General features: G+C 34.2%; 1 protein-coding gene across 1 annotated transcript; it reads left to right on the top strand.

Moving 5' to 3' along the window:
- The first annotated feature begins 829 nt into the window (after positions 1-829).
- On the top strand, positions 830-7810 carry LOC133194308 (uncharacterized). Its single transcript, XM_061330290.1, has 5 exons — positions 830-844; positions 1126-1294; positions 1483-1890; positions 2118-2464; positions 7472-7810. Exons 1-5 carry the CDS (start codon positions 830-832, stop codon positions 7808-7810), a joined length of 1278 nt encoding a protein of 425 aa, XP_061186274.1.
- Positions 7811-15856: the final 8046 nt, after the last annotated feature.

Below are 15856 nucleotides of genomic sequence, written 5' to 3'. Positions count from 1 at the left end.
ATATAGAGACGTCACCATATACCGGTGAAGGGTTTCAAATTTAGACCTTTACTCGGCACTCAGTGCAATTGAGCAGTGAGTGATCTTTATCGTGCCAACGCCTAAGGTCTCATCAGAAGGACCCGCAACTTTCACTTCAAAGAAGCGAGGGCCTGGCGAAGGAACAGTTGCTACCTATTTTTTTATAGACCTAGGTCAGTCGCGGGCGAGATTCGAACTCATGGCCTTCCGATCACGGAGCGAGCGCATTTCTCATTCATTCCTCACTAGCTGCATACAAATTATCTGCATTGTTATCTGCTTAACTTGCTGATGGAAATCTTGTAGTATGAGTTACCAGAATATTGGTTCAACAGGCTCCTGAATCTTTGACAATTGGTCCCTGAATCTGACATCTCCAGCGATAAATTGAACTCATCTGTATCAAGAATGTCTTGTTCTACATTGTCTGAAAGAAAATGAAATATGAATGGAAGTGGGGTGATAAGAATAAAAGAGAATAAGAAATTAGGAAAACTGAGGGGAGAAAGGATAAAGAGAAAAAGAAATGAGTGGAATTAAGGGGAGAAGATTGAAAATGAAATTAAGGAAAGAGGGGAAAAGAGTTAAAGAGAATAAGAAATGTAGGAAATGGAACATAGAAGAAAAAAAGAAAATAAGAAATAAGGGAAAGAGAGGGGAAGGGTGAAAGAGAATGCAATATGAAGGATAGTGAAGGTAAAAGAGAATAAGAAATGAGAGGAAGCGGGGGGGGGGGGGCAGTGAAAGAAAATCATAAATAAGTGGAAATGAGGGGAGAAGACTGAAAGGGAATAAGAAATGAGGGAAAATGAGGAAAGAAAAAGTGAGGGAAAGGGAGGGAAGAAGAGTGAAAGAAAATACAATATGATGGAAAGGGAGGGAAGGTAAAAAATATAAGAAAAAAGGGAAAAGGAGAAGAAGAGTAAAAAAGAATTACAAATGAGGAATTGGTGGATAATAGGAAGGAGTGGGGGAATAGAAACAAGGGATGCAAAAATAAGTACTAATATAGACAAAGTGTTTTTATGCATTTGTTTATTTATTGTTGTAAACAAGTGAAATCAACTGTTTGAGCTTCTAGTGATTTAATAATGTAATTACTAGGCATGTGAAAACCACGTATCGACAGCAGGTATTGTTGGAAGGAAGCGATCTCTGAGTGGCCATAGGTCTTATGCACCATGCTCAGGTTGTTGCAAAGGAGATCTCTGTAATATCAACTGTAACGCCACCTTTACGTCCGGAACAATCATCAACATAGGAACTACTAGCGGTACATTTCTTAAGGATATACCATTATTTAAAATATAAAATGTTGTTAATACTATTCTAACGAGATACTTTTTTTAAATGCATAAATATAATCAATAGTTGATGGTTATAATAAGACAATGTACAGCAAAAGATTCTTTTTACATAAAAAATGGATGTGTATATGTCTTTCTACATTGCTTTGGTTAGCACCGGCTCATGTGACAGAAATACCTGGCAATTACGCATTCTACGCACATCTTACCTCATCAACAAAAAATGATTACGTTATATCTAACAACATTACAAGTAATAAAGGCTTAGCTTACAGTGGCAGCACGGGGATCTTTACTTGTAAATACAGTGGGCCGTTTGTCTTTTCGTGGACCATAGCTACAAGTAATCAGCGCTACACAGGAGCAGATCTTCTAATTAACGATATCGCAATCGGTTCCTCCTTCACAGACTCTCGCGGAAGCAGCATTACTGGCGACTCAAGCACGCGATTTGTTGGGTTTGTAACCCATGACCTGCAGTTTTGGGACAAGGTCAGAGTCAAGGTCAATGGTACCGCTGACGCAATGTTGTCCACTTTCTCTGGCTGGCTACTTAATTACAGTAGGCTTCCATGTTCATAAAATAAATGAAAAAGATATTCTTTTGTTCTGTATTTCATATCCATAGTTTGAATTCAATGTGACATATATCGTGATGAAAGAATAAAATCATCTATAGGAAAGATGTGGCCAAGATAATTCTAAAATGAAATATGAGAACATCTTTGAAAAGCATTTATTATTTAATACTTTGCCCTGCAGTGATGTAGACAATTATTTATAGTTTAGATGATTCGTACTTCTATGCTAGAGCCTTGACTTCATTGACTAGACCCACCTCCCCTTCATACGGCTTTAAATTCCAAGATGTAATTTCCAACAATGGCCACGTGTACAATTCCGAACACGGCACGTTTGTCTGCCCAGAGTCAGGCTTGTATGCTTTTGCTTTGTCCTTGGAGGCACATCATCGGGATTTCATGGTTTACTTTTACCGTAATGACAAGAAGTTCAAGCCCTACAAGGACACTTCTTCCACCTTACAACTTTTCCACCTGACCCGCGGGGACAGAGTGTATCTTTATCCACCTGATTCTGATAGCACTATAGAACCTATGGATGGCGCATTGGGTCACGTAAGTATTTAGCTCATCTAATCAAATGTAAGTTATATGATCTTTCTATTTAAACGCTTCTTTTCTTTCATGACTTCATATTCATATAAAGAGCATCAGATGGATGTTGAAATCTCGCGTTAAGGCTGTATGAAAACAATTTATCCTTCTGTTTTTAGGTCACCTGAGTCACTCAGGTGACCTATTGCTATCCGTTCTCGTCCGTCGGCGTGCGTCGTGCGTCGTGCGTTAACATTTGAACATTTTTAGCTTCTTCTCTGAAACCGCTTAACCAATTTCAACCAAATTTGGCATATAGCATTTATGGGTGAAGGGGAACAAAAATTATGAATTTCATGGTCCCTGCCTCCCTGGGGCCTGAGGGGTGGGGCTAAAACCACCAAAAATAATGCAATCTTTAAAAATCTTTTTCTTTACTCCTGGACATCAAGCAGTCAAACTGTTGGCATCATTGTAATAAGCATTGAGCCCTCTACCAAAATTGTGAAATTCATGGCCCCAGGGTCAGGGGTTCTGGCCCCAGGGTGGGGCTATATAGATCATATAGTGAAAGTGCATTATTTCTTTGAAAATCTTCTTCTCTGCTCCTGGGTATTAAATAAGGTAATTAAGTACATAGTTATGAAGAGCAAGAATGTCTCTTCCAAAATTGTGAATTTCATGGCCCCAGGGTCAGGGTTCTGGTGTAAGGGCGGGGCTCTATTGATTATATAGTGAAAATGCATTAATTCTTTGAAAATCTTCTTCTCTGCTCCTGGGTATTAAATAAAGTAACTAAGTACATAGTTATGATGCGCAAGAGTGCCTCTTTCAAAATTGTGAAATTCATGGCCCCAGGGTCAGGGGTTCTGGCCCCAGGGCGGGGCTATATAGATCATATAGTGAAAGTGCATTATTTCTTTGAAAATCTTCTTCTCTGCTCCTGGGTATTAAATAAAGTAACTAAGTACATAGTTATGATGAGGAAGAGTGCCTCTTCCAAAATTGTGAAATTCATGGCCCCAGGGTCAGGGGTTCTGGCCCCAGGGTGGGGCTATATAGATCATATAGTGAAAGTGCATTATTTCTTTGAAAATCTTATTCTCTGCTCCTGGGTATTAAATAAGGTAACTTAGTACATAGTTATGATGAGCAAGAGTGCCTCTTCCAAAATTGTGAAATTCATGGCCCCGGGGTTAGGGGTTCTGGTGTAAGGGCGGGGCTCTATTGATTATATAGTGAAAATGCATTAATTCTTTGAAAATCTTCTTCTCTGCTCCTGGGTATTAAATAAAGTAACTAAGTACATAGTTATGATGAGGAAGAGTGCCTCTTTCAAAATTGTGAAATTCATGGCCCCAGGGTCAGGGGTTCTGGTGTTAGGGCGGGGCTCTATAGATTATATAGTGAAAAAGCATTATTTCTTTGAAAATCTTCTTCTCTGCCCCTGGGTATTAAGTAAAGTAACTAAGTACATAGTTATGATGAGCAAGAGTGCCTCTTCCAAAATTGTGAATGTCATGGCCCCAGGGTCAGGGGTTCTGGTGTTAGGGCGGGGCTCTATCAACTATCTAAAGAAAATGCATTAATTCTTTGAAAATCTTCTCTGCTCCTGGGTATTAAATTAAGTAACTAAGTACATAGTTATGTGAAATTCATGGCCCCAGGGTCAGGGGTTCTGGTGTTAGGGCGGGGCTCTATCGATTATATAGTGAAAATGCATTAATTCTTTGAAAATCTTCTTCTCTGCTCCTGGGCATTAAGGTGATAAACTAAGTACATAGTTATGATGAGGAGGTGGGCCACTTTCAGAATTGTGAAAGCCATGGCCCCAGGGTCAGGGATTCTGGTGTTAGGGCAGGGCTCTATTGATTATATAGTGAAAATGCATTGATTCTTTGAAAATCTTCTTCTCTGCTCCTGGGTATTATTTAAACAAACTAAGTGCATGGTTATGATGCATAAGGATGCCTTTTCAAAATTGTGAAATTTATGGCCCCAGGGTCAGGGGTTCTGGTGTTAGGGTGGGGCTCTATTGATTATATAGTGAAAATGCATTGATTCTATGAAAATCTTCTTCTCTGCTACTGGAGATTATTTAAACAAACTAAGTGCATGGTTATGATGCATAAGGATGTCTTTTTAAAAATTGTGAATTTCATGGCCCCAGGGTCAGGGGTTCCGGTGTTAGGGCGGGGCTCTATTGATTATATAGTGAAAATGCATTGATTCTATGAAAATCTTCTTCTTTGCTACTGGAGATTATTTAAACAAACTAAGTGCATGATTATGATAGGCAAGGATGCCTCTTCCAAAATTTTTAGATACATGGCCTCAGTTTTTGGGGTTCTTGAGGAGGGGGGGGGGGCTGTATTGATTATATAGTGAAAATGCATTAATTCTATTAATTAATCATTAACTAATCCTGTATGCTCCCTAGTGTTGAGCTGATAAATAAATTGCTTAGCTATGATGAAGATGGGAGCTTCGAACAGAATTTTTAAATCTTGTGGTAATAGGGTCAGGGGTTCTGGCATAACGAGGAAGGGGGGGGGGGGGCTTTTGATAAGATAGTGGAAAAGTGTTAATTCTTTGAAGTCCATAGTTATGATGATGAGGGTAACTCTTCCAAATTTGTAAATTTCTTGACCTTTGGTCTTGGGTTCTGGTGTTAGGGTAAGGCTTTGTTGAATCTGTAGTGAAAATGCATTGTACCTGTGAAATTCTTCTCTGCTTCTGGGCATATCGAAAGCAAACTGAGTAAAAGTTTAAATGATATAAGTAAGCGTATTTCTACCAGATTTTTGAACATCTGCACAATTCGTCTAAGCATTCTGGTCCTGGGCAGGGCTCTATTAATTTGTATTCTACAGAGAGAAGTTATTCCCCTTTTCCATTCATCTTTGATAATTAATCACTGTAAATAATGTTTTTGAAAGGTTAATAGAATAAGATAATTATGCAAAAATGTTTATTGTATAATTCAAAAAGTACTTTCTTGGTTTTAATAATCAGGTAGACCTGTAAGTAATAGATAAATAAAAATGAGACAAAAATAACTTATCTTATTAAAAGTTCTTCAAAGACCATAAGAGAGGTCAATGCTAGAGGTCTTAATATGGGTTTTAAAAAAGTACAGAAGCACTTATAGTTTGTTAATAGACTGCATGGTGATAATATTAAGTGGGGGACAGATTAGAACTTAAGTTATGAGTTGTTACTGAATACTAGACTAATTATTTTGTTGATCCTGATCTTCCTACTTCTCTTGCTTTAGGGCAACAAAGCTTCATCTGTCAGTGTATTTAACTTCTAAATTGTTGTATTATACTCAGGTGACCGTTAAGGACCTTGGGCCTCTTGTTATTAATTCATAATTGAAAAAGGAATTAGATAGATTACACGATCAGTATGTACTGGTCCCAGCTGACAAAGCTGGTAACAATATAGTCTTTGTTTGTAAGACTCATTATTTGAATTGTATTTTAGAGGAGCTAAGAAATTTATTTTGCAGATGGAAATCCAACTTACACCCATAGCTCCCTTTCTAAGGGTACCAATTGCGCCCCGTTGTTAGCAGACCTATTTTTGTATTCACATAAAGCAGAATTTATTTAAAAACTTCTACATGAGAAGAAGAAAACACTTCAATTTGACATTCAATTGCATCGACAATGTATTATCAATTAACAATACATGTAGTTACTTCCATTCATATGTCGACTCGATATATCCCAGTGAGCTTGAAATAATAGATACCACAGAGTCTGACACATCTGTTTCATGTTTAGATAATTTACTAGAAAAAGACATTAATGGTAAGCTAGCAACAAACCTTTATGATAAACATGATGACTTCAACTTTTCAATCGTGAACTTCCCTTACTTGTGTGGCAATATACCCTTATCACCTGCATATTGGGTTTATGTCTGTCAGTTGACTCGATACGCAAGAACATGCTATAAGTATGAACAATTTCTAGAACGAGACAAGCTAATGACAAAAAAGTTGATGAAACAAGGATATCAACAGTCTCATTTGAAGTCATCATTTTACAAGTTTTATGGTCGACACAATGACCTTGTCAGCCGTACAGCCTTTCATTGAGTCAAATGCTGACTGACGTTTATCATACTAATTGTCAGTCCATTATTTATATTCTGAACTGTTTACGGATTTTTCCGGGGGTTTTTTTCCGATCAGGACAGGGAGCACAACGCGGGTGTGATCGGTCGGCAGGGGATGCTCACTCCTCCATGGCATTTGATCCCACCTCTAAATTTTGAGGTCCGTGTTTGCTCTGCTCCAAATTTGTATCGTTTTACTGGACTTTCGAGATTGAATACTAATCGTTATCTTCATATTTCATTTTTGTATTTTTCTCTAAATCAGCAAACCTTTGTCAAACATAAAAAATATACTCAAATTTTGACGGCAAGTAAAGTAAATGTCATTTGAATTTTTGTTGTTCTAATGTCAATTTGAGCTTTATTAACTAACTCAGATTTATTTGATGTCTTATGGTTAACACCATTCGTTCTGCATGTACATTTCTCTTACTGAGTCTTAATTGAATAACCTCACCTATTAAGTGTTTATTTGCTAGAGTTGTTTACTTTAATAGTAACCTCAACACTGATAAAAGGTTAAATCAAATTACTTTAAATACGACTTTTTACATTGAAAGATGGTCATGCAATATAAACAACTAAATATGTAGATGTATTTTTTTTAAGTTCTGGCACGAAACATCCATTCTTGGTTGCGGAATTCAAAATTTAAAAAAGAGTTAAATTTCTCAAAAAATGGCGGATGGACAGTCTCCTTAACTTGATTATGTCAATCTACTTAATTGAATAGTCGTTAATATTCCCGAGTAAATAAGACATTTTGACATTTATACCTCTATAACATGAGAAGACAAGTATCATATTTTGAGAGTCATATTTCATTTGAGAGAGGGGGGGGGGGGGAGTAGTCTTTCACAAATGATAATCAATATATTATTATATTGTAATTCTGATTAGCGAGTTCCTGCTCAGCTTTTATGGCGATGGCCCATTTCTCCTCATCCACCTCTCCCCTCTACTTCAGCACAGAGTATCTGGATACATCCAGCTTGTTCTTCTACAATAGATTTCAAGCTAACAAAGATGGTGTTTATTTATTCTTCTGGAATATGGAAGCTGGTGATAGACACCTTAAGTCCTGGCTGCAAGTTAATAATGGAACTGTCGGACAAACGATCTCTGATGGACGAAATGCAGGCTAGGATTGCGGTTCCAATCTCGTCATTTTACGCCTGCACGCGAACGACATCGTCACTGTTATACAGGATTCAAGAGCTGTCGGAGACCAGACCATGATATCCGGTTATTTTATGTTCTCCTGAACTTCTTTGTGTTCTGTGGAAACATATTACATGTGATCTTGCATTATTTCAGGTTGTTTAATCTTAATTTTCGCCAAATATGATATACTGAAAATTATAAACATTTTTCGTCATATGAAGTACTTTCTTAACAAGCAATAAATCTAAAGTAACAGTTGTCTTATAGATTTTTAATTTATAACAACAAGGATCGAATGTTTATATAAAGGATGTGATAAGCATATGTGTATATAGTGTTTGAGGCGGAAAGATATAAAATGGACCTTTAATCTCTTTAATCTCAGCTACAAAAATAGTAGTGGATAAAACTGCTAAAAATATCTTGTTCATTTCTAATAACCAATCAATTCAATGTCTATAACCGGAACATTGAAATAGGATCATAATTAGGTAAGATGATGGGGGGAAAATAAGAATGTACATTATATATGGACCCTGTGATAGATTGTGGCCGTTCACAGACTACTCTGTCAGTCTGTGGATTACGGTAAATTTAACCATTCGTCCGCACCTTGCAACAGGGACTACGTTGTTTGTAATGTATTTCTTTTACATACATTATCATTTAAACATGCTGCAGTAACACCCCCACCAGAAAAAGAAACAAATTAAAACAAACAAAAAACCAATAAATACATTTACTAAGAAATACATATGTTTCAAAGCAAGATTCTCTTTTTCATATAAAAAAAAGAATATATTCGGAAAATTGGGGAAAAAGAGATTCAATCATGAATGAAAGAAGAAAACCTCTTCGTAAATCTGTAGACTTTTGTGTATTTTTCTTCTTTTCTACTTAAGAATTAGAATGACTGGGACTATGTTTACGTCCACCTATCTACTTATTATTCACTTTAACAGGAATACATATTTAACAATGTGAATCTTTCAGAAAATATAGTTGTAAATGGACTTTAAGTAGCATTTTTCTAAATAAATTTTTCATTGTGATGTAAATCTTTTTATATTTTTTTTTAAATATGAGACACACACACACACACCCTCACACACACACACACACACACTCACAGACACCCTCACACACACACACACACACCCTCACACACACACACACACACACACACATATATATATATATATATATATATATATATATATATATATATATATATATATATATATATATATATATATATATATATATATATATATATATATAAAGTATTTGCACAGTGATACAGTTATGAATATAGGAATGATGAACAACACGTATGTGCAAATTATACATCAATAAAAAGGTATCAATCAATCAACCTGTCAATCATATGGTCAACTTCACAACCTCTACCTTACTGTAGTTGAAGTGAAGAGCTTTATACAATATTCATTTCACTGATAAAAGTGTTCCCAATGGTTCTATTTAATAGATTATGCAATACTCTTTTTTTTTATTTATCAATATCTCCACAATAGCGAGGATATCTCGACAGACACAGTATCAACCAGACTTCAGCACATCGACAGCATTGGTAGGAATGGAAAGAACTACGAAAGGGTAACAGGAACGTTTAACATGGGTAATTCAGCCTAAATTTTCTTTGACATATTTTTGATTGACTCCAAAGAAATGGCAGGTACGTAAAGTGAGTTTTAGTTTTGAGACTTTGTTTTCTTGTTATAAATAGTAGCATGTATGAATGTATCCTTTGCATTACATAAACTACATTATTTTTTCGTTGATTTTTCTACTCGTTTAGCTTTAGAAGTTTTTAAAACAAAATTATATCAGTAAATTATTGAAAAGGAACGATTTTTGGTGTTTATATTTATCAGAATTCAATAAATCAATTCTGTATTTAAAATGTATATTTGAATACATCCCTGATTATACACGTGTTAACTGGAAAATTTTCTTTTAAATATGAATGATAGATTCGAATCTTAAGTTTGCCTCTCTGACACAGATGGAAATGACACACTGGTGGAAGTTTGGTATCCAAGGGGTGGGTGTTCTAAACAAAACCTGATGGTATCACCTGTCCTACTCGTATGAACAAAGCAGTTCCAGAGAGCAAACTCAGTGTCCGCTTTGTTTTTCGGTTTGATTTGTAAAAAACTCAAAGAGCAGTCCCTGAGCAAATTTAGAGAAAATATACAAGGATCATTGCCTTACTCTGCTACCCTTGATTGCTAGATTTTCATGAATGATGTAGCCTCGGGGGTCCGTTTGTTTTTTTCATCTTACTAGTGCTCAACACTTATACTATTTAATCGGGTATTCATAGAAAACAATTAAAAGTCGAACTATGGTTAATATATATATATATATATATATATATATATATATATATATATATATATATATATATATATATATATATATATATATATATATATATATATTCGTGAACTGTGACCAATCTCACGCTTCTTGTAAACAATAAGAAAGGTTATCAGGATTATAAAAGGACCCTTGGAATGTGGGCCAAGTGTTTTAGATATAGCTTTTAGACAACATTTCTTTTCTTGAAATGAAAATTATTATATATTTGTCCATTCATTGCAGCGTAAAACGATGGAATTATACCAGGTTAAGTTGTGTTTGGGGATTGTAAGTTGAAAAACTAAGAACACAGGTTCTATTTCAAACTCAATTTGTGGACCTTTCCAGCCCAATAAAGTTTAGAAAAAAAATATTTGCACAGTTTTGAAGCCGTTTCGAAGTTTTTTCTTGTTTTTTGATTTCCCAAATTTTAACAAAATTAATAAAATAGCTGTAGATAACAAACAGTGATCTATCTCACAAAGAAAATAAAACATACAAAGAATACAAACCTGTGAAAAGGGCATTGACAAAAGACGGATCCCTGGAAATTCCCTATGTGGGATCAGGTGTCTAGGAGGAGTAAGCATTTCATGTCGACCAGTCACACCAGCCATGATCCCTATGTACTGATCGGGTAGACGGAGTTGTCCGGATACAAATTAAGTATAAAAGGCTTAACAATCGTTATGAAATATATCAGTCATAATACGACCCAATAATAGTTATGATTTGATAACAAGGTCTTGTAACGACCATCGAATTTACAAAATGCTGACTTAAAACGAGGCTTTTGAAATTAACATCAACTTATTTGTTAGTAGCCTGCCTCGGTTTTAAAATTGATCGTATTCAAAGCATGCTCTTATGTATTGAATAAGTTGGGAGACATAAACGCCATATGCAGGTGTTAGCGGTATATTCTACATAAATAAGGAAAATTTACGATGGAAAAGATGAAGTCATCTTGTTGTCATACAGTTTTGTCGGTAGTTGATCCTTATCGTCTATAGTCAATAAACAGCCAGATATTACACAGATGTGTCATACTCTGTAATGTCTTTTATTTCGAGTTCACTGGAATATATCAAATCGACTTATAATTGGAAGCAGCTAATGTTAATTGATAAAAAGTCGTCGAAATTTTGAAAGCCAGAAGGCCATGTTTTCTTCTCATGTTGAAGTTTGTTTTAATAAATTCTGCTTCATTGGAATATAAAATCAGGTCGGCTTATAAAAGATCAGAATCAGTGGCCAATGGAACTCCAACAGATTGTTGGATGACGTGGTCTCAAAAGATTACATACTAGTAGATGTTGTCAGTGAGGAACTCCAGCTTCCATTAATATCAAACTTAGAGTACTTATATGTAGAATCGGTTTTTTTTTTACAAAGTTATTCTGTGGATGACCAATCTCAAGATATGAAAATTTCCAAGTTCAATATTTATTAAAGAAGCCTAGCCTTTAATTTATCAGGATGAATGGTTGTATAAAGTATGTTAAAAGTCATACATTTTGATGTTGCTGACTTTTTTTCAAATTTCTAAGCAGTTCTTTGGACTTTTTGAAAATCCCCATTTAAAAAATTATGACTGAGCCTGTAAAATATTTTGGCTGATTGAATAAACAGGGAAATTGAATTAAGAATACAATGTTTATCAAAGGAAATTGACAGAAGACTATTGATCTTAAAACAAATGGCATATGTGTTTGACTACCCAAAATACTTAAATTAGTTATTAATGATGTTTCAATCACGTTGTGGGAATTATAGGAAGATAGCTTTTTATTATATAAAATACCCACATATTGGACAATTTTTCATGAATAATTTAATGAGACCTGCAATAAAAGTTTTTAATTTCAGGAAACATTGTGTTTCCCCCTCGTAACGATTTATCAGTTAAGTAGAGTACCTATTTCAATTAATATTCATATAATAAATAGGTTTTACACGAAAATCGATATTTAGATAGTGTCGTTTACTAATTATTGAATTAGAAATTCATATAATGAGTACACGACAATAGTGACGTATTTCCAACTCGGCCTATGGCGCTTCTTATCCCAATGCTTCAAATGCGTTTGATAAGGGGAAACCTTTTTACTATAGAAAGGAATAAAGATGTTCAAAACAACTTTGGATATTTTCGAGATTTATTACGTATGTCTTTCCGACTACAGTTTGGTCTTGACGGCACGGCTGTCCGTCTCCAACTGACTAACAAATAACAAGTTTGAGTAAAACAAATTAAACACAAAGAAGAAATTAAGTGTCACACAGAGATAAGATAAAAGGGTGACATTCTATAGATGGACAATTAAATCAACATATCAGATTAACAACATTGTTATAAAAATCACTCATAAATCCTTGTCGTGGTCAAGGTGTGAAAATTACCTAATGGGATTAAATCCGTTTAACGCCAATTGATAATTCCATTTTTCAAAATGATGTTCGTGGAATGTTAGATATTTTGCAAAACAAACAAAGGACCAGAAAGCTTTCATAAAAATTATCACAAACAGCAGCAAGAATAACTAAGTAACAAAACAGTAATTAAAATGAATGTGAACATTTAAAATCTTAAAATTTTTCATCACGACAATAGTATTGTGCAAGTTTCACTATTTTTGGATTATTTAAAAATATATATATTTTCTATATACATGCATAGCAATAATCAATAAGTACACTGATATTAAACATCTAAAATAAAATCCTCTAAAATGTTTTTGCTGTTGTTTTGTTAACTATAGTCTCACTGGACACGCCATTTCCGGTGATGTTAACATAGTTGAAAATAAAGACTGAAAAGCAATTATCTTAAAAGTCCTAAATACATCTAGCTTTCAGTTGGCAACAGAACTTCATTTCTATTATGAATTTTGTCAAGGATTATGCGAGATGTAAGGATAAATATGAAAAGGAAGGTCTGAATACTATGTCAGAATAAATTAAGTGTTTTGAAACTATATTAAAAAATCGTATTTGAAAGTTTAAAGGCAATGTGCGAACCATTTATCCTTCCGTTTCCACTAAATCGGAAGTGATAAAAGAATTAGAAAGGACTACATGAACAATTTGTAATGGTTCCAGTCGACAAGGCTTGTAACAATATCATCTTTGTTTGTAAGGCACATTATTATAAGTGTATTTTAGAATAACTTGGATTTGATTCTACGTCTTGAAATTCAACTTATACTCGCAGTTTACTTTCTAAGGATGAAATTCTTCAATATCACATTTCAGTGTTTAATACTTTCAACATCCCAGTCAGTTAATCGATGGATATATCAACTTAACAGGAAAGCATATCTTCCGAGCACGAAGTGAATGAAAGTGCTACATTTGTTATATTATTTTCTACAATAGATATATTCGTTAAATCATTAAAAAAAAGATTGACAAAATATAAGGGAAAAAATCTTTTTGCCTGGAAATCACGTTCATTTTTACAAGTAACAAAACTTTCCTAAACTATTATTAGAAAGTATAAGTCTATCCGAATTTTTTTATGTTTTTATTTAGAAAGACCCGGTTTATCCGTTTATACTTTGGGATGACACGTGCAAACGTACCAACGAATGAACCAATTTTAATAAAATTCAATATAACGTGTGAAAATGATATATACTTATATACTATATTTTTATTATATGGGTAATGAATAGTCAATAATAAAAATACTAAAAGTCTAGGCAATTATAACGCATTCACGTGTACCCCGAAACATTCCGAATGCGAGCGTTCAATATATCGAACGTCCTCTTGTAAACAAAAACATATTTTCAGGTCACCTGCTCAACGACAATGTTTATGATGGGTATTGGCTGCTAGGTTAGATGTGTCTATTTTCACACAAAATAAAAATTTATGAATCAATAATAAAACATCTAGTACGTATTAGCACCAATAAAAACCTCAATGAGCAAAACATAACGCTTGGTGGCGTCATTGGAATGATATGATATTGAACAATACCAGGGCAGAAGCTGATATTGAACAGTTACAATTTTACTACCAATACTGAAAATTCCCATTTAATTTTGAGTTATTTTATTAAAATAATTAATGAAAATGAATGGGAAATGTTTTCACTATTATTGAACGTCTATTGGTGAATATTGGTATTAGTTGGCTGTACAAATGCACGATCTTGTGAGTGCATTTGTACAGCCAACGAGTTCAATAACCCTTTTATATTTAGTGTAAAATAACGCTATAACATTTATTTCTGATATGATTTTTCCTTTACAGATCTTCATTTTTGGTATTTTGTAGGTGTGCAGCATTGCTTTAAAGGAAACGGAATTATATTCTTAATTGTCTTATTTGCTGTTCACGGTAAAATTATTATTAACTTCTATACACATTTTCATATTGATTAAACGTTAGTGTTAACCTTATTGGATGTGATTTGCACTTTTCTTTATGCTAATTTTTCATAGAACTGTTAGATTTGTTCAACTATTCTATGTAATCTTTTTAATGTATATCCCTTTTTTAACTTAATTTTTACTACCAAAATTTGTCGATAGATTTTTAAGGTTAAATTTGTGCTTTTCTATGATTATAGAATTCGAGATCTTTATGCTGATTTTTTATACAGATGCGGATGCGCAGGATCACTGTTTGGATGAAAACCACAGCACTCCTCCCTTCCTGGAGAAGAGAAACTCTTTGTACGATATGGATTCCTCCCCTGTCTGTGATAGGTACATTGTGGAAGGCTGGTATGGGGCGACGGGCTACTTTATGACCACGTCTCCTCCTTCGTTGACAAAATGTGGCACATTATATCCAGTCTGGTTGAACGGTAGGTTTGAGAAATCCTATACCTTATTTTACAAAGTGGATACATTTTTATACATTAATAAATCTTTATCTGATAATGCAAATAAATGATAGTGCAAGTAAGCACTTTTATCAGATAACTTCTAATAATGTAAAATGTCATTTATCAATTGTATAACAAAAATGCGGAAATTCTGGAACCAAAGTAAAATATAAATTTTTCACCTAATACATAAAATATTTTTCTGATTCAAAATAGTTGCACAAGATGTAAACAATTGTCCTAAACTACACAATGATTACCAGAATTTTACACAGTATATTCATTAAATTGTCATGAATGAAATAAGAAGATAACGAACAGTATTCAATCTCGAAAGTCTAATTAAACGATACAAAAGAGCAGAGAAAACACGTACCTCAAAATTTAGAGGTGGAATCAGGTGCCATGGAGGAGTGAGTATCCCCTGCCGACCGTGTGCTCCTTATAATGATCAAGGTAAAAACAAAATCCGTAGACAGTTCAGTGTAGAAATAATGGCCTAACAATTAGTATGAAAAACGTCAGTCAGCATTTGTCCCAATGATAGATTGTATGTATGTACGTTAAATGTAATATTAGAAACACATACAATAAAATATTTCTTGATATATGACAAGATCAGCCACCCAGTGAAGGACACACTAAAATGGCATCGGCATGTCAGATTGGATTTAAGGATAACTGTGAGAGAAGTTACAACATTGAAGTTAAGAACTGTGGAGATTTTCTCGTCTACAAACTGAAGCCGGTAGACGCCTGCAATTCCGCGTATTGTTTTGGTATGTATACCTTGACCAGGTAAATTGATATGATAAATAAATTCCGTATATTTTTTACACAATGTTTTTAAATATATAAAAATACATTCTATAATAAAGGATACCATATATATG

This window comes from Saccostrea echinata, unplaced genomic scaffold (genome assembly GCF_033153115.1).
Source record: "Saccostrea echinata isolate AGI-Se365-2 ecotype Australia unplaced genomic scaffold, CSIRO_AGI_Sech_v1 ptg000029l, whole genome shotgun sequence".
Lineage (NCBI taxonomy): Eukaryota > Metazoa > Mollusca > Bivalvia > Ostreida > Ostreidae > Saccostrea > Saccostrea echinata.
This window is presented reverse-complemented; position numbering and strand designations above follow the sequence as displayed.